The sequence below is a fragment of the Macaca thibetana genome, chromosome 9 (genome assembly GCF_024542745.1).
Source record: "Macaca thibetana thibetana isolate TM-01 chromosome 9, ASM2454274v1, whole genome shotgun sequence".
In the NCBI taxonomy this organism is placed as follows: Eukaryota; Metazoa; Chordata; class Mammalia; order Primates; family Cercopithecidae; genus Macaca; species Macaca thibetana.
The window spans coordinates 84,830,347-84,853,879 of NC_065586.1; the positions used below are offsets into that span (position 1 = coordinate 84,830,347).

General features: G+C 38.9%; 1 protein-coding gene across 3 annotated transcripts in view; it reads left to right on the forward strand.

Moving 5' to 3' along the window:
- The window catches only part of STAMBPL1 (STAM binding protein like 1), a 66,857-nt gene that overhangs the window by 11,478 nt on the left and 31,846 nt on the right, over nucleotides 1-23,533 (forward strand). For all 3 annotated transcript variants that reach the window (XM_050805272.1, XM_050805271.1, XM_050805270.1), the window contains exons 2-5: nucleotides 12,421-12,503; nucleotides 16,239-16,456; nucleotides 19,773-19,848; nucleotides 22,293-22,388. In XM_050805272.1, the coding sequence (XP_050661229.1) occupies nucleotides 12,474-12,503; nucleotides 16,239-16,456; nucleotides 19,773-19,848; nucleotides 22,293-22,388 (420 nt within the window). In that variant the 5' untranslated portion in view covers nucleotides 12,421-12,473. The remainder of the gene's footprint in view (nucleotides 1-12,420; nucleotides 12,504-16,238; nucleotides 16,457-19,772; nucleotides 19,849-22,292; nucleotides 22,389-23,533) is intronic.

The following is a 23,533-nucleotide window of genomic DNA, read 5'->3' on the forward strand; positions in this document are numbered from 1 at the left end:
TTTATTTGGAGCTATCAATATTTACAGGAAAGATCCATCTAGCCTTGGACTGTATCAAATGAAAAATCACAGTTGGGTGTCCTGGTGGAAATGGATGGAGGACATTTGAAGGTACAATGCTAAAGCTCAAATTAAGCCGAAGCCACAATTTTAAAAAAAAAGTGTCTTGTAAAATAAAGATATATCAAGAGAAAAAGATGGAATATTAATATTTGAGATGCAGGGTGAGGGAGGAGAAAGGAAACACCTCCACTTCAGAGAGGCCAAGGCAGGAATTGATTTTAAATAGGGAATGTTCAGCAGCTCACGGCCAGGTGCCTCGTGGGGGTTTGTAACTGTTTAATGCAGTGAGTCTCAAGTTTTAGTGTGCATAAAAACATCCTGGGCTGCTTGACAAAAACTAGAGATCCCTGGGGCACCCTTCCCAGAAATTTTGATTCAGTGGGGCCTAGAAATCTGTGGGGTTTGTGTGTGTGTGTGTCTGTGTGTGTGTGGCCAGCACACCTCTCCTCCACCAAGTCATTGTAATGCAGGCAGGTTATCCAGGAACCACTCCCAGAGGGAACATGGCATAAAAATCAGGGGGATGTCAGCTCTAGGGTAGGAAGGTAGGAAGCGGATGAGTGGTGAGCAAATAGGAACAGCAGATGACCACTTGCTAACAACTTTGCCAGAATAAGGAGCTCTTCAAGAAAACTCTTTAAAATGGATTGCCAGGGAAAGTTAAGAAGGAAACTGTCTTTTCTGCTTCTGCCTACTGCATCGAAGAGATTGTCCAGTGCACAACCAAACATATGAATACAGCCTCCATTGGGACATGTTAAACAGTTAAGATTCTTATGGTTGGAGAACAGTGGAGAAGCAGTGAATGAGAAGTACTTCAGGATAGCCCTCTTTTGCTTTTGAATAATAGTGCTGGACTCAGTTCATTTTGTTGAACTACTGTCCTTAAGAAAGTTATGAAACTTAAATAAAATTGATTAATAATGCCCAAGGACTAACTCCATTTCTGAGCTTTCAGGCAACTGGCAGGCAGGAAAATGATGCTATTTAAAACATTTATTTGGGACTCATTATACTTCATTGAACTAAGTATTTTTTGGATAATATTTTCTTAAAAGGAAATTGCAATAAAAAAGGAAGTATATTAAAATGTACATTAAAGTTTAGTGCCTTATGGGTAGCTTATCTTTAGAAATGCATTATTTCCAAGAATTTTAAGTATTTTAGCAGGAGGAGAGCACAGTTAGCAAGTTCATATGAATTTATGGTGAAAAAATACCTGTGTACAAATGTGAATCTCTCTCCAGCACCTCAAATTCATTTGCCAAGTGTTTTGTGATGCATATTAATTGAATCATCACATTTAGAAAAGAATCTAAAATGAGTACAATGATGAGCATATGAAATGCCTTTTATATACCACAAAAATGTAGAATTTATATTAAAAACCAGCAAATATTTTGAATTGAACTGTGTCTAGGTAGAATAATTATGGATTTGAATTTCTTAACTACATATACCATGTAGTCAGTCCACAGACACGAAGTCATTCTGCCGATGAAAAAAGTGAAGGGGGCCGGGCACGGTGGCTCACGCCTGTAATCCCAGCACTTTGGGAGGCTGAGGCGGGTGGATCACCTGAGGTCAGGAGTTCGAGACCAGCCTGGCCAACATAGTGAAACCCCGTCTCTACTAAAAACACAAAATTAGCCAGGCATGGTAGCCCATGCCTGTAATCCCAGCTACTCAGGAAGCTGAAAGAGGGGAATCGCTTGAACCTAGGAAGTGGAGGTTGCAGTGAGCTGAGATTGCACCATTGCTCTCCAGCCTGGGCAACAAGAGTGAAACTCTCTCTCCAGAAAGAAAAAAAAAAAAAAAAAAAGAAGGGAATGAATTTCCTTTTATTTCTTCGGCAGGGAGGAGATTATGAATCAGATATTTGTAATGCTGAACTGAAATCTTCATTTCCACAGTAAATTTTGTCATTCTTGTCCAAGGCCCAAGGATGTGACCTTCTCTTGGATTTTCCCGATTACTATGAGAGGCCAGTCGTTAGTGTTGTTGTATGACTGTGAGTATGAGCTCTGGACTCCTGCGCATCTGGAGTCCCTGCTCTGTCATTTGCTTGAGTTACTTATCTCTTCTAGGTTTTAGTTTTCTTATCTGTAAAATGGAAATCATGGTCGTAATCATTTGTTGACTGTTTACTGTCACCAAGCATTGTGCTATATGTTTTACAAGCATTATCTCACTTCACCTTCTCAGTACCTCTATTCATTAGATACAATTATCAACCTCCTTTGCAGTTTGGGAAGCTGCAATTCTGCAGTTAGTGGTTCTTGGAGCCAGAATTTGAATTCAGATGTTCTAACCCTGGAGACTGCGTGTCTAATCCCAAGGCTCAACTGCCTCCTATTGGAAAAGGCTAACTGAGATCATGTGTGTTCATGCATCCATTAGCCAGGGAAGGAAAGCATTCTGTTAATGGTACCTGTTATTATTATATAGCCTCATTTTTTGTTTGTTTGTTTGTTTTTGCTATCTTTTTCTATTGAAGACGACATAGCACCTCACCTGCTCAGAATTCAGCTCGCTCTTACCTAGAAGACAGTCTGGGAAAAAAACAAGTAAGATAAAAGGCTTTTTGAGCAGCAAAATTAGAAATCATGTAGCACATTCACTGTAACCAGCAGGTAGTTCACACAGAAGATATCTCCTGATGCACACCGAGTCTACACTTTAATTCATAAATAGTCTCAAATAATTTTATCAGTGAGAGAAAATAGATTAAAGGAGGAAAAAGACCAAAGTCAAGAAGTTTAGTAAATAAGTTGCCTTTTAATTGATTTTTTTCTAAATGAATGACAGATTAAACGGAGCAACTTAGAAATGGAGGGAAGCATTGTTATTGGCAGGTACATGAAATAAAATGTTGAATTATCAAGAAAAGGTTAATGTTTCTATATTAAGGAGTAAATAATATATCTTAGAACTGTTTCCCTTCAAAAATATTTAAATCTCACAATATTTTATTATTATTGTTTACTATTTTACTATTCAGAATCACCTTTTTTGTCATGGGATTCATATAGCTAAAGATTTTCTTGTATTTCCAGAGGAATCCTATACTAATTAGGGAGCATATTACAGAATCCTAAGTGTCTTATGTAATGGCATTTTAAATCTTATATAATCACACTTTAGAAGAGAACGGTTGCAGGGTAAGATCAGCAGCCCAGCCATGTGAGCAAGGAGCCGGGCTCATCCACCCTTGGGCTCTGCCATCCTCCAGACACTGGCTGTCCTTGGGCTTGACCCTTCTAGGTTGCAAAATGGCTGCTGCCTTTTAAGACTTATGTGAAGTCACATGTTCAGCTGATGAAAAGGCATATATTCCCGAGGCTGTCTCTTTGCATTAGAGATGGAAATTTCTCACAGAATCCTCCCAACAGATTTCCCCTCAGGTCTCATTGTCCGATATTTGGTCACCTGCCAACCAGCCAAGTCCCGATTACAAGGGAGACTGAGAAGAAAGTGACTATCTCTAGTGGGACTGGGCCCTGCTGGCGAGGAAGAAGTAGTGGTGGCTAGGGGATAGATAACTGTTGTCAAAAGCTCATTGCAAAGCAGCAAGTAATTACACATCAACCAACCATCTGATATCTGTAATATAAGTCAACTTTTAGCAGAGGTCATTAACCTCACCTCTCCAACATTTGCTGTGAGAAAGAATCTGATTTTCTTTGAGTTTCTTCCTGCAAGCTGGGAACTATAATGGAACTTTTATGTATTACCTCATTTAAGCTTTAGTTGAATTCTTCTGGAAAGCTGTTGTTAGCCCTATTTAATAGATGAAGCTAAGGTGCACAAAAAGGTTAAATAAGCTGCTGTAACACTCCCAACTAGTGATAGAAACTGGATCCTCCTAAAGTAGTATATGGTCCCCAAACCTGAGATCTTCATGCTAAGGGCACCGAACCACTTCATCTTGGTGGCTGGATAAAAAGTTTGTATTACGCTATGTAAAATAATTATTTTATGGCCCAGTGTGTGACTTGCTTGCCCTCAGAGTAGCCTAGATCTACCTCCAAGTAATTTAACACATACATCAGGAGTGGTTTATTTAATCATCTTTCCTGTAACAACTGCATTCTTGCTCATTGATCTGATAGAAACCATTCTGTTGTGACTGGTATATTTAATGTGTAATATACCTCTAAAAGTAACAGACAAGCACCTGGCACCTAGTAAATGATCATATATAGTACTTACAATTATGGGGAAAAATCCAATAAAGGCTATTTCTAATATTATGATCATTTCATTTTTATCTTATCAATATTTTAGTACAGATAATATATCATCTAGGTCACAGCATATTGCTGATTGCAGATATTACAGAAGATAAGTGTAAAAACAAATCAATGTAATCTTTGCTTTTGATGGCTGAATTTTTATTTTTATTTTTTATTTATTTTTTATTTTTTTAATCAGCATTTTTATTAATTGCTATTTTTTTAATTATTATACTTTAAGTTCTAGGGTACATGTGCATAACGTGCAGGTTTGTTACATATGTATACTTGTGCCATGTTGGTGTGCTGCACCCATCAACTCGTCAGCACCCATCAACTCGTCATTTACATCAGGTATAACTCCCAATGCAATCCCTCCCCGCCCCTCCCCGCAATAGGACCCGGTGTGTGATGTTCCCCTTCCCGAGTCCAAGTGATCTCATTGTTCAGTTCCCACCTATGAGTGAGAACATGTGGTGTTTGGTTTTCTGTTCTTGCAATAGTTTGCTGAGAATGATGGTTTCCAGCTGCATCCATGTCCCTACAAAGGACACAAACTCATCCTTTTTTATGGCTGCATAGTATTCCATGGTGTATATGTGCCACATTTTCTTAATCCAATCTGTCACTGATGGACATTTGGGTTGATTCCAAGTCTTTGCTATTGCGAATAGTGCCGCAATAAACATACGTGTGCCTGTGTCTTTATAGCAGCATGATTTATAATCCTTTGGGTATACCCCCAGTAATGGGATGGCTGGGTCATATGGTACTTCTAGTTCTAGATCCTTGAGGAATCGCCATACTGTTTTCCATAATGGTTGAACTAGTTTACAATCCCACCAACAGTGTAAAAGTGTTCCTGTTTCTCCACATCCTCTGCAGCATCTGTTGTTTCCTGACTTTTTAATGATTGCCATTCTAACTGGTGTGAGATGGTATCTCATTGTGGTTTTGATTTGCATTTCTCTGATGGCCAGTGATGATGAGCATTTTTTCATGTGTCTGATGGCTCTATGAATGTCTTCTTTTGAGAAATGTCTGTTCATATCCTTTGTCCACTTTTTGATGGGGTTGTTTGTTCTTTTCTTGTAAATTTGTTTGAGTTCTTTGTAAGTTCTGGATATTAACCCTTTGTCAGATGAGTAGATTGCAAAAATTTTCTCCCATTCTGTATGTTGCCTGTTCACTCTGATGGTAGTTTCTTTTGCTGTGCAGAAGCTCTTTAGTTTAATTAGATCCCATTTGTCAATTTTGGCTTTTGTTGCCATTGCTTTTGGTGTTTTAGACATGAAGTCCTTGCCCATGCCTATGTCCTGAATGGTATTACCTAGATTTTCTTCAAGGGTTTTTATGGTATTAGGTCTAACATTTAAGTCTCTAATCCATCTTGAATTAATTTTCGTATAAGGAGTAAGGAAAGGATCCAGTTTCAGCTTTCTACTTATGGCTAGCCAATTTTCCCAGCACCATTTATTAAATAGGGAATCCTTTCCCCATTTCTTGTTTCTCTCAGGTTTGTCAAAGATCAGATGGCTGTAGATGTGTGGTATTATTTCTGAGGACTCTGTTCTGTTCCATTGGTCTATATCTCTGTTTTGGTACCAGTACCTTGCTGTTTTGGTTACTGTAGCCTTGTGGTATAGTTTGAAGTCAAGTAGCGTGATGCCTCCAGCTTTGTTCTTTTGGCTTAGGATTGTCTTGGCAATGCAGGCTCTATTTTGGTTCCATATGAACTTTAAAGCAGTTTTTTCCAATTCTGTGAAGAAACTCATTGGTAGCTTGATGGGGATGGCATTGAATCTATAAATTACCTTGGGCAGTATGGCCATTTTCATGATATTGATTCTTCCTATTCATGAGCATGATATGTTCTTCCATTTGTTTGTTTCCTCTTTTGTTTCACTGAGCAGTGGCTTGTAGTTCTCCTTGAGGAGGTCCTTTACATCCCTTGTAAGTTGGATTCCTAGGTATTTTATTCTCTTTGAAGCAATTGTGAATGGAAGTTCATTCATGATTTGGCTCTCTGTTTGTCTGTTACTGGTGTATAAGAATGCTTGTGATTTTTGCACATTGATTTTTTATCTTGAGACTTTGCTGAAGTTTCTTATCAGCTTAAGGAGTTTTGGGACTGAGACAATGGGGTTTTCTAAATATACAATCATGTCATCTGCAAACAGGGACAATTTGACTTCTTCTTTTCCTAACTGAGTACCCTTGATTTCTTTCTCTTGCCTGATTTTCCTAGCCAGAACTTCCAACACTATGTTGAATAGGAGTGGTGAGAGAGGGCATCCCTGTCTTGTGCCAGTTTTCAAAGGGAATTTTTCCAGTTTTTGCCCATTCAGTATGATATTGGCTGTGGGTTTGTCCTAAATAGCTCTTATTATTTTGAGATACGTTCCATCAATACCGAATTTATTGAGCGTTTTTAGCATGAAGGGCTGTTGAATTTTGTCAAAGGCCTTTTCTGCATCTATTGAGATAATCATGTGGTTTTTGTCTTTGGTTCTGTTTATATGCTGGATTACATTTATTGACTTGCGTATGTTGAACCAGCCTTGCATCCCAGGGATGAAGCCCACTTGATCATGGTGGATAAGCTTTTTGATGTGCTGCTGGATCCGGTTTGCCAGTATTTTATTGAGGATTTTTGCATCGATGTTCATCAGGGATATTGGTCTAAAATTCTCTTTTTTTGTTGTGTCTCTGGATGGCTGAATTTTTAAAATCCTTCAAAAGGGAAGTGAAGGGTGGGCCTAGATTTATTTATTTTTCCTGAAGTAGGGCTCAATCTGTAAGGCTGTGACTTGGGAGATCCTTCTTTCTGTCTCTGTCATTTAACACCTGGGAATGACCCTTTACCTCCCTTTATCTAAATCAGATTAGGTCATTGAAGTCTGTAGACTGAGTTACAATAATTTTCTTTATCTATCTCCAACTGAGTAAATTGCACCATATTTTTCCTGGAAAACATGACCACTAACCCAGTGGCTGTTGGTTTGGCCAATTAGAAATGAGACTCCAGGAGGAGGTATAAGGTACTCTGTCCTCTCTTAACTGCCAGTGGGCCACACCTCCTTATCCAGGTCACTAGGGCACTCAAGTGCCTGGGAGAAAATGGCACATTTGGGTGATGGATGGTCTCGCTGGCTTTTTACTGTATGCTGAGTCTCTTAGGAGACTGTTCGCTGCCTAGTAGTCACCTCCTTTCTGAATTCTGGAAAATATTTCTCTGTGGATGAAAATGGGTCAGGATTCTGAACTTTGCCACACACACACACGCACACACACTATTTTAAGAGAAAGAAAGAAAGAGAGAGAGAGGCAGAAAGAAAGAAAAGAAAGAGAAAGAAAGAAAGAAGGAGTTAAAGAAATTAAGGCTGAAAAAAATCACAAAATAAGCACCATGCTGGGTCAGATATTTTCCTCTGTTCATTCTTGCATTGTTTGCTGCTAGTTTTAAAGGGCAGAATTGTTGAGACTCTTCCATGTTTCCGTGGGGGACTTCAGACTTGGAGACATTGCAGGGACACAGAAGCCAAGAGGATTTTGCTATGGTTATATAGAGAGTAAACTGTTACAAGCTCAGAGCTGTAAAATATCAATTTGGAGAGGATACCTGCCCCCTCCCAGGCCATTCATGGATGAGAATGCAGTTTTGCCACATCCCCTCTGGGCACAGTCGACTGCTCAGTTGGTTCTGGGAGCTACTTGTTAGCTGAATCTCTGGGACAGGAGTTGGCCTCCATGTGCTCACTGTGAATATGTAGGATTCTGACATCGTGATTCCCCTCATTCTTGTGAGTCAGGATTAACAGAAATCAGATACTCCCCTATTCCTCTATAAAAGGACAGATTAAAGAAAAAAAAATGATGATGTCTTTGGAGGTTATGGTCAGGAAAAGGAGCTAGCAATAAAAGCAAGAAGGCAAGAGCTCTGAAGCAAGAACTTTCAAGAGGTATCTTACAGGTTAAATAGATCACAAGGCTGCAGTTCAGATCTTCAGATGTTATCAAACCACAAGAATGTGAGGTAGAGGTTAGGGAGTAGGCTGAGATTAAAACAGGCATTTCTGATTAATGTTTTCCATTAGTTCTAAGCCACGCTGAAAGCATGGCTTTGACAAGCCCCCTGGCGAATGAGGAAAGTAAACCTTGGAGGGGGCTCAGTAAAGGATATTTAGCAAGCAAATGATAGAGCCTAGACTCACACCCAGGCTTATCTCACTCCAAAGGCTGTTTGCACCATGTGCTTTATAGCACTTTGGACCTCCACTTTGGAGGGGGAATTTGTTTTATTCTTGCATGATACTGAATACTTCCCATTAATTAGCATCTGTGGATCTCAAGTACTATGAGGTGAAGTACCTCTTACTGTACCCTCAGTTCAAATTTTCTAATTGTTTTAGTAAGACCACAGTAGCACAAATGGAAAGTGGTACTTGCCATTAATGTTCCCTGTTTTAGATTCTCCTGGCCCACTTTATTTCTGATTAGATTGAGGTAGCATGGTGAGTTTTTATTTTATTTCTTTGCATTGTTGATCTAGAGCCATGGTTTTCAAACTTTATTGGTCTTGGAACCCCTTTACAGTCTTAAGTACTAAGGACACTAAAAGACTTTGTTTATGTGAGTTATATCTATTTATATTTACTGTATTAAAAATCAAAACAGACATTTATAAGAGTATGCAAGTAAGCATTCCATTAACTCTTGTACCCTCTGGAAATCTCCACTATACAACTGTGAAAGATTGATATTTAAAAAGCCAAATAATGTTTTAGTAATATTATGAAAGTAATATTGACTTCACAGACTCCCTGACAGGATTGTGGGAAACCTTGACCATATTTGGAGAGCCACTGAACTAGAAAACATACCTGTGTTTGTTGATATTGGCAATTCTTTATAATGCAACTATAAGTGCCGGAACTGGGGGCACAAAATAAAGGAATTAAGGCAAGACCATCAGGTAATAAATGGCTTAAAAAATAGTTACTGACCAGTCTGTGAACTTCTTTCATCTTAGATTTGAGGGGAGTTGGCTTCTATTTCTGAATTTTGAATATATTCATATGTGGGAGTGAATAGTTTTTATCTATAGTAGTTTAATAAACTCTGATGTTTAAAATATGTTTAAACATTTCATACATATGGAAGCTCATTACGGAGATGTTTATTTCATTGTTTCTGCTCACAGTTACCATTGTTTTTTGGTCACCCAGCCCTGAATCCACCTCTCCTCTCTTGGCATATCCCACTGCCTCCTACAAGAGGATAAAGTGCTAGATATTTACATCTTCGGCCATCTTTTCAGCCAGGCTGCAGGCATGGGACCCAGACTCTGCCAGTCAGACACCTGCATCTCATGCTTTGAAATAGAAACTAGAGACATAGAGAAGTACATGGCAGCTGCACATTATTCCCAGGGCAGCAGCTAGTTGCTGGAGTTGCTGGTGTTGGTAGTAGAAGCTGTAGAATCCCCTGTTCATCAAGTGATAGAGATAGCAGAGGTGTTTTGACCAGACCAATGCTGCTGTGTAGTCTGGGACAGTGTTCTTGGATCTGTAGCTTCCAAACCTGATTTCTCTGGCCCTCCTAGAAGTTTGTGTTTCTTCATTATCCTTCTGTGAATTCAAGAGTCAGACCTTTGCCTGCAACTAAGAATCCTGCTTAATGTAGTGTCTGTCAAAGTATTGTTTGGAAACCTCATGTGTTGGAATCGCTGGGCCATATCTGACAATACCTACTTGTGGGCTTAAAACCGATGGATTCAGAATCCTTAGAGTGGGTCTTAGGAAACTGCATTTTAAACAGATCTCAGGGTTATGTGATTTTAGATGCAGTAAAGTTGAAAAACCCCTATCCTAGTATTTTCAACTTTTTAAAGTCTATGCTCTCTCTTTATGAATCTGAGCAATCATTAAAAGAAATAATTCTACTCTTTTTTATTTATATTTTATTTTATTTTATTTTTGAGCTGGAGTCTTGCTCTGTCACCCAGGCTGGAGTGCAGTGGTGCGATCTTGGCTCACTGCATCCTCCGCCCCATGGATTCAAGCAATTCTCCTGCCTCGGCCTCCCTAGTAGCTGGGATTACAGGTGTGCACTACCACGCCTGGCTAATTTTTGTATTTTCAGTACAGACGGGGTTACACCATGTTGCCCAGGCTGGTCTTGAACTCCTGACCTCAGGTGAACCGCCTGCCTCGACCTCCCAAAGTGCTGGGATTACAGGTGTGAATCACTGTGTCTGGCCAATTCTACTCTTTTATAAGGCCCTAATAAATGACTTACTAGTGTTTCCTTGTTCCCCTCCCTCCCCGGCTTCACATTCCCCATAAACCTTTGCTCTGTCTTTTTAACTCTTTTAACGTCTTTTCCTGGTTTACTTCTTCTCACTGAGAAGTTTTAATTCCTCAGTTGGTATTGCCTACATTCAGTGGTGCCAAAATTGTTAACTCGACTTCTAAACTGCACTGTGATGAACCATGTTTTTTCTTTCTTGGGCATTTTTGTAGCCTGCAGGCTTAGAGCTCAGTGTTTACCCCAGGGGTTACTGGAGACAATGGAGGAGAAAGACTGGAATACAAGAGTAATTTTTCTTGAAGGGTTCCTCCACCATGGATTTAGGCCAGAAAACAGCACTGGAGGTGTTGATTGATTTACTTCTGAGATTTCTAGAATCACTGAATATTATAACTGAAAATAATCCATCTTAACCCCTTGTTTCCTTAATGAGGAAGTCAGGAGAAGATCCATGTTCAAAGTCATCTAAGTGATACGTGGGGTATAAAGGACAAAATAAATTTAGAAGTGGAAAGTGGTGATGCAGAGCTTGACCTAAACGAGCATAAAAAGGATGGGAATTACTAACATTTATTGAATTAATATTTGAACTTGGGTACATTCACTTGACTTCTCTGAGCCTCAGTTGTCTCAACTATAAAATAAAGATTCTAATAATAGCTAACATTGATAAAATATTGACTATATGCTAGGAGCTATTGATACTCTAAGGACTTTATGTGCTAACTCATTTGATCCTAGCACAACCACGTGATGTAGGAACCACTGTTTCTCCCATTTTGTAGATGCGCAGAAAGTCTATATAACTTCCCTGCAGTCACACAGCTAAGCGTATTTGTTTTCTATTGCTGCTTTACATATTTTTATGAAATTAATGGCTTAAATATACATGTATTATCTTGCTGCTTTTTGGGTCAAGAATCTAGGCACAGCTTATCTAGGTCCCCTGCTCATGGTCTCACAAGGCAGCAATTGACTTGTTGACATGGGCTAGAGTCTCATCAGAGGCTTGGAGTCATGTTCCAAGCTTGTGTGGTCATTGGCAGAATTAATTTCCTTGCAGCTTTGGAACTTGTGGTGGCTGAGTCTTTAAGGCCAGCAGGAGAGAATCTGCTTCTTTTAGAGGTCTTACCTGATTAGATCCAGACCACTCAGGATAATTTTTCTTTTAATTAACTTAACATTATTAGGGGGGATTCATATATCTACAGTATCTCTTCATCTTTGCCATATGATTCAACATAATCATGGGAATAATATTACATGACCTTTGCTATCTTCTATTGGTTAGAAGCCAATTACGGGTCTTAACCATACTCAAGCAGAGAGGATTACACAAACCGACAGATATCAAGACGCAGGAATCACAGAGCTATCTTAGAATTTTGCCTGTCATAGTTCTAAGGTTGAGTTTAAATCCAGACCGGCTCTAGGTTTAACAGTCCATGCTCATAATCAATATGATCCTCTTTATTCCTTTGAAGAAAGCGAACCTACTTTATAACCTTGCATAGAGTTCTAAGTAAGGTATCCCCCAGAAGATTCATACTGGGTGCCAGTCAAATGTTAATTATTTTCACACCTTCGCTTTCAAAGGTCAGCTTCGAGAAACCATAACCACTTGCAGTTTTATATTTTCAGGAAGAGATTTCCAACAGTCTCTCTGAACACTCTGAACTTTTAACTTAAGGTTATATAAGTTATTTCCATTTGTTCCTGTTTGTCTGAGGCAGAGATAACCCTGGGATTTGGGATTTCAAACTTGAGTCTCAAAAAATAACTTTAGTTCTGCTTCTTGTTTTTGAAACAGATGAAGTGATTGAGAAGAAACAGTGAACATCCTCATTTCACAGATAAGACAGCATGGATCAGCCTTTTACTGTGAATTCTCTGGTAGGTTGCACCAGCTGATATCTAACATTTGGTTGGAAAGCCCAAAAAGAAGAACAGAAACATACAAATGTGAAATGAGTCACAATTACTTTAAGAAGTTTAGCACTTGTAGTTTCTCATCCATCTGTGTGGTTGTCTCCTTTGAGGAAGTGACTAATAAAGCTATCTTTGTAAGACTTAAAAATACATTTTATTTTCCACAAAAGTCTAAAATTTTAGTTTATCTAGCTAGATTCCAGGAGTGTAGTCCTTTGGCAAAACACCAGGGAGAAGAATTTCAGAGTTGATATCTGAGGAGCTACTTAAAGCTCTTTGTGTCTCAGCTTCTTTATATAGATAAAAATTGGAGGCTCACCTTGTGTGGTGTTAGCTGAGAAAAACATACATAACACCTAGGTATTGCTTTGGATCCTTGTGTAAATGTCTTTGTACTTGACGCTCTTGTTCTTCTCACTTTTCCCCTCACTGCCCAGCACTGTGCACACTTTCTCTAGCTACATCACATGGGCTTATTCTGTGTCCTAGATCAGTCTCTGACTGTGAATATAGACACATTATGTAATCTCCATGGCCCTAATTTTGTACTTTTTGCCCAATGACAATTGGAAACAATATTTTTTGATGCTCCTAGCCTACCAAGATGGTACGATAAATGGAAACTGTCATTCCCATTTTCCTCCTCCCGAAGACCCTTCCCAACCACTCACAGCGACCTTGTACCAGTGTGCAGTATACTAAATACCCTGTATGCACAGAGACTGGCACCAGGACATAAAGAAAGAGAGAGCCTGGTTCTTGTACTGAAATAGGTTGTGACCTAATGTTTTTTCTTGACCAAGAAAGTCCTTCACAGAGCTTAGTTGTCTTCAGAGTATGTTTGGAAAGTAGACAGTTGCAGAAATGTTTTCATTTTCTGTCCCCATGTTGTTGTTCCACTATGGTTAATAAATACTGACCCATTTCCACCTCTTCAGAGGAAGGAGTCATCCTTATGAGATGTCTTCTGTGTTTTTCTAGAACATTATATAACAATAATTAAAATTTTTATTGTATATGTCACTGTAAAAATGAACACAAAGGCTATGTATCTGGAAAATTTGTGTTTTCATCCAAGAAGCTTGCATGCAAATGAAATATTATAGATTGGCCGGGCGCGGTGGCTCACGCCTGTAATCCCAGCACTTTGGGAGGCCACGGCGGGCAGATCACGAGGTCAGGAGATTGAGACCATCCTGGCTAACACCGTGAAACCCTGTCTCTACTAAAAATACAAAAAATTAGCCGGGTGCAGTGGCGGGCACCTGTAGTCCCAGCTCCTTGGGAGGCTGAGGCAGGAGAATGGCGTGAACCCGGGAGGTGGAGGTTGCAGGAGCCGAGATCGTGCCACTGCACTTCCAGCCTGGGCGACAGAGTGAGACTCTGTCTCAAAAACAAACAAACAAACAAACAAACAAAAAAAAACTATAGATTGATGAAGACTTTAGGTTATTTTCTAGCTTATCTTTGAAATCAATTTTAAATTTGGGAAGGATAGGACCATTTAGAAGAGGAAAAATAATCTAATTTTCATTTTCAGGGAAAAAACTAATTATAATCTCTTGTTGCTTCCTTCTCTCACTTCTTTGTCTCTTTTATTTGATACACTTATTATCACATATGTGGCAGGGAAGATGCTACAGGGAACAGAGATAAATGGAAAGTGATCCCTTTTAAAACCCCAAGGAGTTCATAAGGGATCAGACACATTTGTACAGAAATAATTGTAACTCAGTGTGGACTATATAGTAGTAAAATATGAACACATTACTTTTATACATATGAGAGGCTGGAACCCCCTTTAGAAGACATTCTGATTTTCATAGATTTTTTTCTCTAGTCATTTTCTGATATCATTGAAGCAATTATCTGTGGTCAAATGACAATATTTTCTTTTAGTGCTGTTGAGTTCTATAGGTGAGTGTGGTTAGGGAAAAGCGGATGGATTGCTGTAGGATTTGAGACATCTCAACTGGAAAAGACCATATACTGAAGCCTGAGGCTCAAAGTTCAGAACTCCAATTTCTGTCTTTGATGTGGTGAAGCCATATAATAAAACGTACAAGGGAAATGGTATGGTTCTTACTTAATGAAGCCTTGAGAAACAAGTTCGTGGGTCTCTGGTTACATGTTAAACCTTTAGGACCAAGAATCATTTCAGATCTCTAGGGTTCTATTGGCTATACATTTACCACCAAAGTAGGCCAGATGGCATTGGAAGAACTCCAGATATCTAATTCACTATGCCCTGCCCCTGAAGGTTGGCTCAGTAATTCACGGCCAGACTAAAAGTATGCTTACCTTGACTTCTTTCATAGCTTTCTGCAGACCTGAATTAAGTGCTCCACCCCCACAGTAGTCAGACTTGCAACCTACCCTTAACTGACCAAGGAGGCCTTGAGAGGCTAAATTTGCTCTAGGCTCACTCTGTTCTGGGAGCATCCAGCAATGGTAGAAGTGGTTGGTCTAAAGCCTTGCTTCTCAAACTGTGCATGCATAAGTACCTCTGGAAAGACGGATTAAAACATTGGTTCTCCAGCCTACCTCCAGAGGTCCTGAGATCCTGACTATAGGTCTGAGGTGAGACCTGTTAGGAATTTGCATTTGTAAGAAACTCCCAGTTGATGCTGATGCTGCTATTACATGGACCATGCTTTGAAATATGCTGATCTAAAGCAGGGGTCAGCAAACTATGGTCTAAGGGCCAAACCACCTGCTTGTTTTTATAAATAAAAATTGGGGGGACACAGCCAGGGTCATTTTTTTCCATATTGTTTATGGTCACTTTCATGCTGAGAGCTGAATTCAAGTTGCAATGGAAACCATATGGCTAGCAGAGCCTAAGATACTTGCTATCTGGCACTTAACAGAGAAAATTTCCTTTCTGAAGCACTGACTTTTTATTGAATAATCATTCTGAATTGTGTATGTTCTGTGCTTTACCAAAAGTGTATAGATGCTGTTTTTATTAATAAAATCCAAATTGCTATCACTGACATTTCTTAGTAACATATCATTATTTTCTTGGTTAAGGACTAACTTAACAGTGTAATTACTATTATACGGAAGTCTGAGACTCTTTTTATGTTTAAAAAAAATGGGAGGGGCATCCTTATGCTTGAAAAGGCTTCTCCAGGACTTATTTGTGTTTTTTGGTTTTGGTTTTTTTTTTTTTTTTAACTCAACGAAGATGCAGAGAGGCCCTGAAAACTTCTTACTAAACAACACTTATTCTGGAATAGAACTAAATCTTTACAGTAACTTGAATCCAAGTTACCTCCTTGGAGACCCTTCAGAGTAGACTGACATGAACCCTACAATGGCAGGAATTCATCTTATGACCTGCTTCACATGATCCCAGATAGAAGCATGCACAGGGATATGAGGGGCAATGATATTTTACCTAACATGACCTGAAACATTTGCATACCCTGGAACTTCCAGATAATTGTACCCTGAAACCTAAAGTGAGATCCCACTCCAATAAAACTGTATGTTTACCCTGGAGGTTTGTCTTTTTGTTGTATAAACCATGTTTACGCAAAAATGCTTTACTTTGATCATATCATTAACTTATGAAAAGATTTCCTTAGATGATAGTGTTAGGTTCCTCATAAAGAAAATACATCCGTAATATTAGTCATATCCTTTTCTTACTATAATCAGCAATTAATCAGAGATTTAAATTTTGCTTTACAGAAAAAGTTAGCTGCTATGCCTGACCATACAGATGTTTCCCTAAGCCCAGAAGAGCGAGTCCGTGCCCTAAGCAAACTTGGTTGTAATATCACCATCAGTGAAGACATCACTCCACGACGTTACTTTAGGTCTGGAGTAGAGATGGAGAGGATGGCGTCTGTGTATTTGGAAGAAGGAAATTTGGAAAATGCCTTTGTTCTTTATAATAAATTTATAACGTAAGTTTTTTAAAGGCCTCTGAAGTGAGAAAATTGGAAAAATATTTACATAGTTATTTTGATGTGGCAGTTTGGGTATCAGTAATGTTTTCATGTTCAGACCAATTGCACAGTCTCTAGGAGCTTTAAATGTTCAGGTTTTTAAATTACCAACTAATGTACTCACAGGCATCCCAACACCATCTCTGATGCTTAGGGTCAGGGAAGGCAGGAGGCTCCAAGGCCAGCACAATAATCTATTTAATACATGCTTCACTCTTCATAAATGTAATTTATTTTTTCATGCGATTTTCCCCAACAGAAACTGAAGCTTTATGAGAGCAGGAACTACAGTGTAGCTCCACTTAAAGCACCTAGAACATGTCATCAACATTAAAAAAGTTTGATTTGGTGGTTTGAGTCTGGGGGACAAGTTGGGAGACACAGGAAAGATCTGATTCAGGTTCAGGGATAGGTTCAGGAAACTCATTCAAGTTTCATATAGCATTTATTATTTCTTTTTTAAAAACATTTTATTTGGCTATGAAGAGCACTATGTACAAAAGAGCTGTCAAAATGTTGAGTAAAAGTGGCTACATCAAAACAGCCATATCAAACTATCAAATTTCCTATTAGACAGATATTTGCTAGTGGCATATCCTAGTTGAAGAGTTAACAGAAGTGGGACTTGGACTTGCCTTACTATAAATCTGGTAACTTACTAGTTGAAAGGATGTCCTGTTATCAATAATTATATCTTCTAAGCTGAACCTTCTATTTTTTTATTTTAATTGAAAGTCACGTGTCGATTACTTTTGCTAGCTTATTATTAATTTGATTTAAATTGACAAAAATTATATATATATTGTGGGTGTGCAACATGTTTTGATACATATATGCTTATATTGTAGAATGACCAAGTCAAGCCAATTAACATATTTATTACCCCACAGACCTTTTACTGAGACAGGGCCTCCCTGTTGCACAGGCTGAGTGCAGCGGCACAATCATAGCTCACTGCAGCCTCGACCTCCCAGGCTCAAGTGATCCTCCCACCTCAGCCTCCCAAGTAGCTGGGAGTACAGGCATGTGTCACCATGCTCGTCTAATCTTTTATTTTTGTAGAGACGGGATCTTACTATGTTGCCCAGGCTGATCTCCAGCTCCTGGATACAAGTGATCCTCCTGCTTTGGCCTCCCAAAGTCCTGGGATTATAGGCATGAGCTACTGTGCCAGACCCAAGCTGCATAATTATGCAATGCATTGTTATTAACTATAATCATCATATACACTGGACCTCCTGAACTTATTCCTCCTGTCTAACTGAAGTTTTGTATCCTTTGACCAACATCTCACCCCTTATCCTCACCCACTGGAACTCTAATAGCCACCTTACTACTGTCTGCCCTGCTATAAATTCAACTATTTTAGATTCCTTCTAAATTATAAGTGAGATCATGCAGTGTTTGTGTTTCTGTGCCTGGCTTATTTCACATATAATTTCACTAGCTTAGTCAGGGGCTTAGCCTGAGAACATTTAAGTTGAAAGATACAATATTTTAAAAATTGCCTTCCATGGCTCAGCGCGGTGGCTCAAGCCTGTAATCCTAGCACTTTGGGAGGCCGAGATGGGCGGATCACAAGGTCAGGAGATCGAAACCATCCTGGCTAACATGGTGAAACCCCGTCTATACTAAAAAATATGAAAAATTAGCTGGGTGAGGTGGCGAGCGCCGGTAGTCCCAGCTACTCGGGAGGCTGAGGCAGGAGAATGGCGTGAACCCGGGAGGCGGAGCTTGCAGTGAGCCGAGATTGCGCCACTGCACTCCAGCCTGGGTGACAGAGCGAGACTCCGTCTCAGGAAAAAAAAAAAAAAAAAATTGCCTTCCATGATTCTACCAAGGGCAAAATTAAAGGTGATTTACATGGTATACAAATTGAGATCTGCGTTTTATCCAAGTTACTGAACTTGAAAATTTAGAGAATGGTTGGCAGTATTTACCCTACCTGGGAAAACCACTTGTTTTTAGAAAGTTAAGTAATAAATATGAAATTGGAAGTTATTCTCCACCATTGATAGCCAAGCTTTTCTAATAAATTTTGTTTCTGAATAAGTTACCAATTAATAATATTTCTTTTTCACCTTCTGCTCTGATCTTGCGTATGCTCCTATGTAATTGTGAGCCTGGTGAAAGGGAAAAGGCCCCTATATCTCAGAATTATTGTGTAATCAAAATATTTGAATTCTCTTGTGTGATAATTTGTAATTCACTCATTCTTCCTGGGCCTTAGTTCATCATCTACGAATGAAAGATTTATGGGAGAAAATCTCTGAGGTCCCCTCTGCTCTAAATGTCTTTGAATTTATTCTATTTATAAAGGCTTAGATAGCTAACAACTTTTAAAGCTTCTTTAAGCCTTAATTTTCTCATTTAAAATGGGAATTACTCTAACATTTCTGTCTAACCTATAGCCTGTCGTCAGAAGAAATTAAATGATGAGTATATGTGTGTATTATTTGGTTTACAGAATCAGTAAGTATAAGGCATATTATTTGATCAGAAACAGCATTTACAGCTCATTATGATTTTTCAAGGAAGGGTTATTCATTCATTTTGCAAATATTTATTGAGCACTTATTATGAGCTGGATTCTATTCTTCAGGCTGAGGATACATCGGTGCATAAAAAAGAGAATTCCCTGCCCTTGTGGTAGCAGTTTCTTCACTTTACCTGGAAGCGATGCACTGGGTTTCCTGTAGGAATTTCCTTTCACTGCTGCTGTCTCTTGTTCCTCAAATGGTGATGAAAAATAATGAATTCCTAATTAGCACCTCCTAATTCACTAGGGATTCTGGTTGTCACTTTTCTTAGTTACAAGTTTTCAGTTAAGAGTTTTTTGATACACACACGATGGCGCTGCTGGTTCATCAGTGGTCATTTGAGTTTTTTTCAAGAGTGAGAAGGAATTTACATCACTCTTTCCATGCTCTGATATTTTTATGTGATTCTCTGTGTTGCCAGCAGTACACAAAAGTAAGATGGTGCTCTTTTGGGGTTAAGCATGCAGTACCTGAGAAAGATCAAACGACTTGATCTGTTTAGAGAGTACCCTGACCTTAACCTTGTTAGCTCTGGTGCTTAGTTTGTTGAGTTTAACCGTTAATACCAAAATAATACTCATGCCAGACTTTAGTGAAAAGGCAGATAGAAAGACTGTAGGTAAATAAGTTATTAAACATGTGATTTTTGAAAAAAGATGCTCATTCCCTTATTAGAAACCATGATTGAGCTTTTGCTGTTACATAATGCTAAGAACATGTTTTCTCTTTCTTAGCTTGTTTGTAGAAAAGCTTCCTAACCATCGAGATTACCAGCAATGTGCAGTACCTGAAAAGCAGGATATTATGAAGGTATTGTGGGTTTGCTTATCCACTGTGGAATCAAATGCTCTATAAGTATCCATTATTGATTCATTCTTCCCCTTCCTCCGCTTTCTCTTTCTCTTGAGAGTTTGAGCACGAGAAATTCATTCCATTAACCATGATGTTTCGATTTTTTTCTTAGACGTTTAATGATCATCATTGAGCCAGTGTGGTTTGTCTAATTGATGCTGGGGGAAAAGAAAGAAAGAAAAACGTTACCTAATGGTGTGAAGAAGGAATTATTTTACAATAATCTCTCCCGGAGATTAAGAGAATGTTGTGTATTTCTCCAAACTTTTTTCAGACATTTTGGCTGCTTTTGATTATTTTATACAGCCCTGAACTCAATAACTGTTTGAAAATTAGTGTTAGTTATTAAGGCAACCACAAAGTTCTAGCTATTTACATCTTATAGAACTGTAACTATAGATTATAAAGTATTGTGGGGGAAGCAGGAGGTGGAAGGCTAAAATACTATCAAGGAAAAAGAGTGTTGCAATTTATCATCATTTTTTAAGTGATTTGTTTATCACCAATAATTGCTATATCTATAATTTTGGTTATGTCTAGCTGTGAATATATTCTTTTAAATAAACATTTACAATATTTCCCATTTATTTGTCTTTAATAGCTTGTGTTGGTCTTATATGAAGGAAGATAAAATCATGTACACAAAGCCAATTGTAGCATGCAATTTTAAATAACTTTTGAAAAACACTTTACCAAATAATGAAATAAAGGCTTTCCTATGAGTCTTTTCAGACCTGAGAATGCATAAGCAAAATGCAGATTTTGTCAGATGGTCATCTACATTATTTATTTATTTATTTGTTTGTTTTGAGTCAGAGTCTTGCTCTGTCACCTAGGCTGGAGTGAAGTGGCGCAATCTCAGCTCACTGCAACGTCCGCCTCCCGGGTTCAAGCAATTCTCCTGCCTCAGCCTACTGAGTGGTTGGGATTACAGGCACCTGCCACCATGCCCAGCTAATTTTTTTTTTTTTTTTTAAACAGAGTCTCACTCTGTCATCCAGGCTGGAGTGCAGTGGTGTGATCTCGGCTCACTGCAAGCACCACCTCCCAGGTTCACGCCATTCTCCTGCCTCAGCCTCCCCGGCAGCTGGGACTACAGTTGCACGCCACCATGCCTGGCTAATTTTTTTATATTTTTAGTACAGACGGGGTTTCACCATGTTAGCCAGGATAGTCTCGAACTTCTGACCTAGTGATCCGCCCGCCTCGGCCTCCCAAAGTGCTGGGATTACAGGCGTGAGCCACCGCGCCCAGCCTGATTTTTGTATTTTTAATAGAGATGGAGTTTCACCATGTTGGCTAGGCTGGTCTCGAACTCCTTACCTCAGGTGATCTGCCTGCCTCTGCCTCCTGAAGTGTTAGGATTACAGGCATGAGCCACCACGCCCAGTCAACTTTTTAAATGTCTACAGTCACTTACCTGAAGTATCATTTATTATCATGTCTTTGTGTAGCACTCCCCCTCAATTCTCTTGTTCATTCAACCTCAGAGAGTTCTGTTTGGAAACTAAAGGTGCCAGGCTGTCAAGGTGACTTTCAATTTAGGGTTATGCTTATTATTATTTTTTTTTTTTGTAGGAGAAAAATTCTGCAAAACCATATACATTTCTCTTGTTTATGCTTATTGAATAGATATATGAATAAATACATAAATGAATGACAAAGGATTAAGAGAATCGAAATTTGGTGAAAGAGCTAGAGAGTCAGGAGACTTGAGTTCCAGTCCTAAATGGGCTGCTGGCTGGTTGCATGATACCGAACAGGAATTTCAATCTCTTCAGGCCTTTGCTCTCTCACCTCTAAAAAGGAAGAGGTAGTTGGCCTTTATAAGAATTCCCAGATATTCTTGCCATTAAGAATCTCTGAGGAAGCTGTTTGAGATCCAGATTCCCAGACCGCTTCTCTAGGTGTTAATTCAGTAGATCTGGATTAGGCTTGGGAATCTGTATTTTTATAAAAAGTGCCCCAGCTATTCTTTTTACAGTCTAGCATGTGTAGAAATCCCTATCCACCATATATTCTCTCACATCCCTTCTAATTCGGATGCTACATGATTTATGTACTGTAGAACGAATGATTGATCTCAAACTCACTGTCTAAAAATGGGGTACCACAAAGGTAGCCATGAAGTTCTAGCTATTTACTTTTTATAGCATTGGGCTATAACGAAATGCTTATCTAATCAGTGGGGCCAATAAAGTTCTTACAAAAGGGATAATAGTGTTTCTTTTCTGCTGGAAAGTTATATTTTGGACCCATAAAAAAGAGTTACTTTTCTGCCATCATCTTTGGTTACTCATGACTTTATTTGCAACACACCTACCAGCTGTTTTTCTTTCTCACCTGAGGATCTGAGTGTATTGAAAATCCCACTAATCAATATGTATATATATTTTTAAAAGAAACTGAAGGAAATTGCATTCCCAAGGACAGATGAATTGAAAAACGACCTTTTAAAGAAATATAACGTAGAATACCAAGAATATTTGCAAAGCAAAGTAAGTTCATTTGGTACACTTATTTCATGACTATTTTATGTACAAGTGGTTTTTGAATTTCATTTTTATGTGATGAGTTTTTGAAATGTTCTGTGCATTTAAATTAAAAATTAAAGATGCAGTGATGTGAAACCAATACAAAATTTATGCTGATATCCAGGTTAAGCAGTTGCACCAACAATGTGGTATTTCTATTTCCCTACAACATCTAACAAAGCAATGTGTTAGAAAAGAGATTTCCTACAGCGATTTAAGTAGAACTTTTTGATCGACTCTTGCCAATATAACCTTGAGCCAGATGGCTGCTCTTTTGCCAGAAGAACAGCCAGTAGGAGGTAGGGAGAACAGAATATGGTTTTTGATGTGCCTAATGATGTAGGCCTTAGAAATGTGAATTTGATTCTTAGAATGTTATAGTCAGGATTGCATTGAGATGGAATAACAGCTAACCATGTGGTTGAAATGTAATTGTATCACCCAAAAGTGGTGGCTTCTGGGTTGTTATTAATAAACAGTGACCATCATGATAATGTCTGAGAGGCAGAAAGGCATTGGAAGAAGAAATTGGCCAGTCAGTGTATCGGATACTCACATTCAACATAGCATTATTATAAAGCTATTTTGCTTTTTTGTTTGTGTTTTATTTGCTTTGGAAGTTACCACCTTCACTGACTCCCACTTCAGTTCAATCTCATCAGCTCTGAGAATGCTCATTGAGCTTTTTGACTTTCTATGGGCAAAGGTGGAAGGCTAGTTTGAGTGGTAAGTTTTAACGAAGTGGTAGAGGGAATGTTGAAATTGGAAATGTCCCTGAAGTGTGTATATTAATAATGTGACTTGAAATATGAAAGACAGAAATGATCTTGGAGGGTAAGACAAAGCAACAGCAAGGCAGACGAAAGCCCAGTCCAAGTCTCCCTTCCACAGTCGGCAATGTGTATGATCTTCCTCTTCATGATCTTCCTGGGAGGAACAGGCTCTGCAGCTGTTGCATGTTCTGCCTTTGATACCAGTCACTTCATAGCCTACGGTAGTGTCCCATGTAGAAATCTCTGTGGGGTTAGAATAGCAGGACTGAGCCTAGGAGAGATGAACAGCGATGCCTGTGAGCCCTCGCTTCAGCCAGCATTAGCATCATTTGGAAG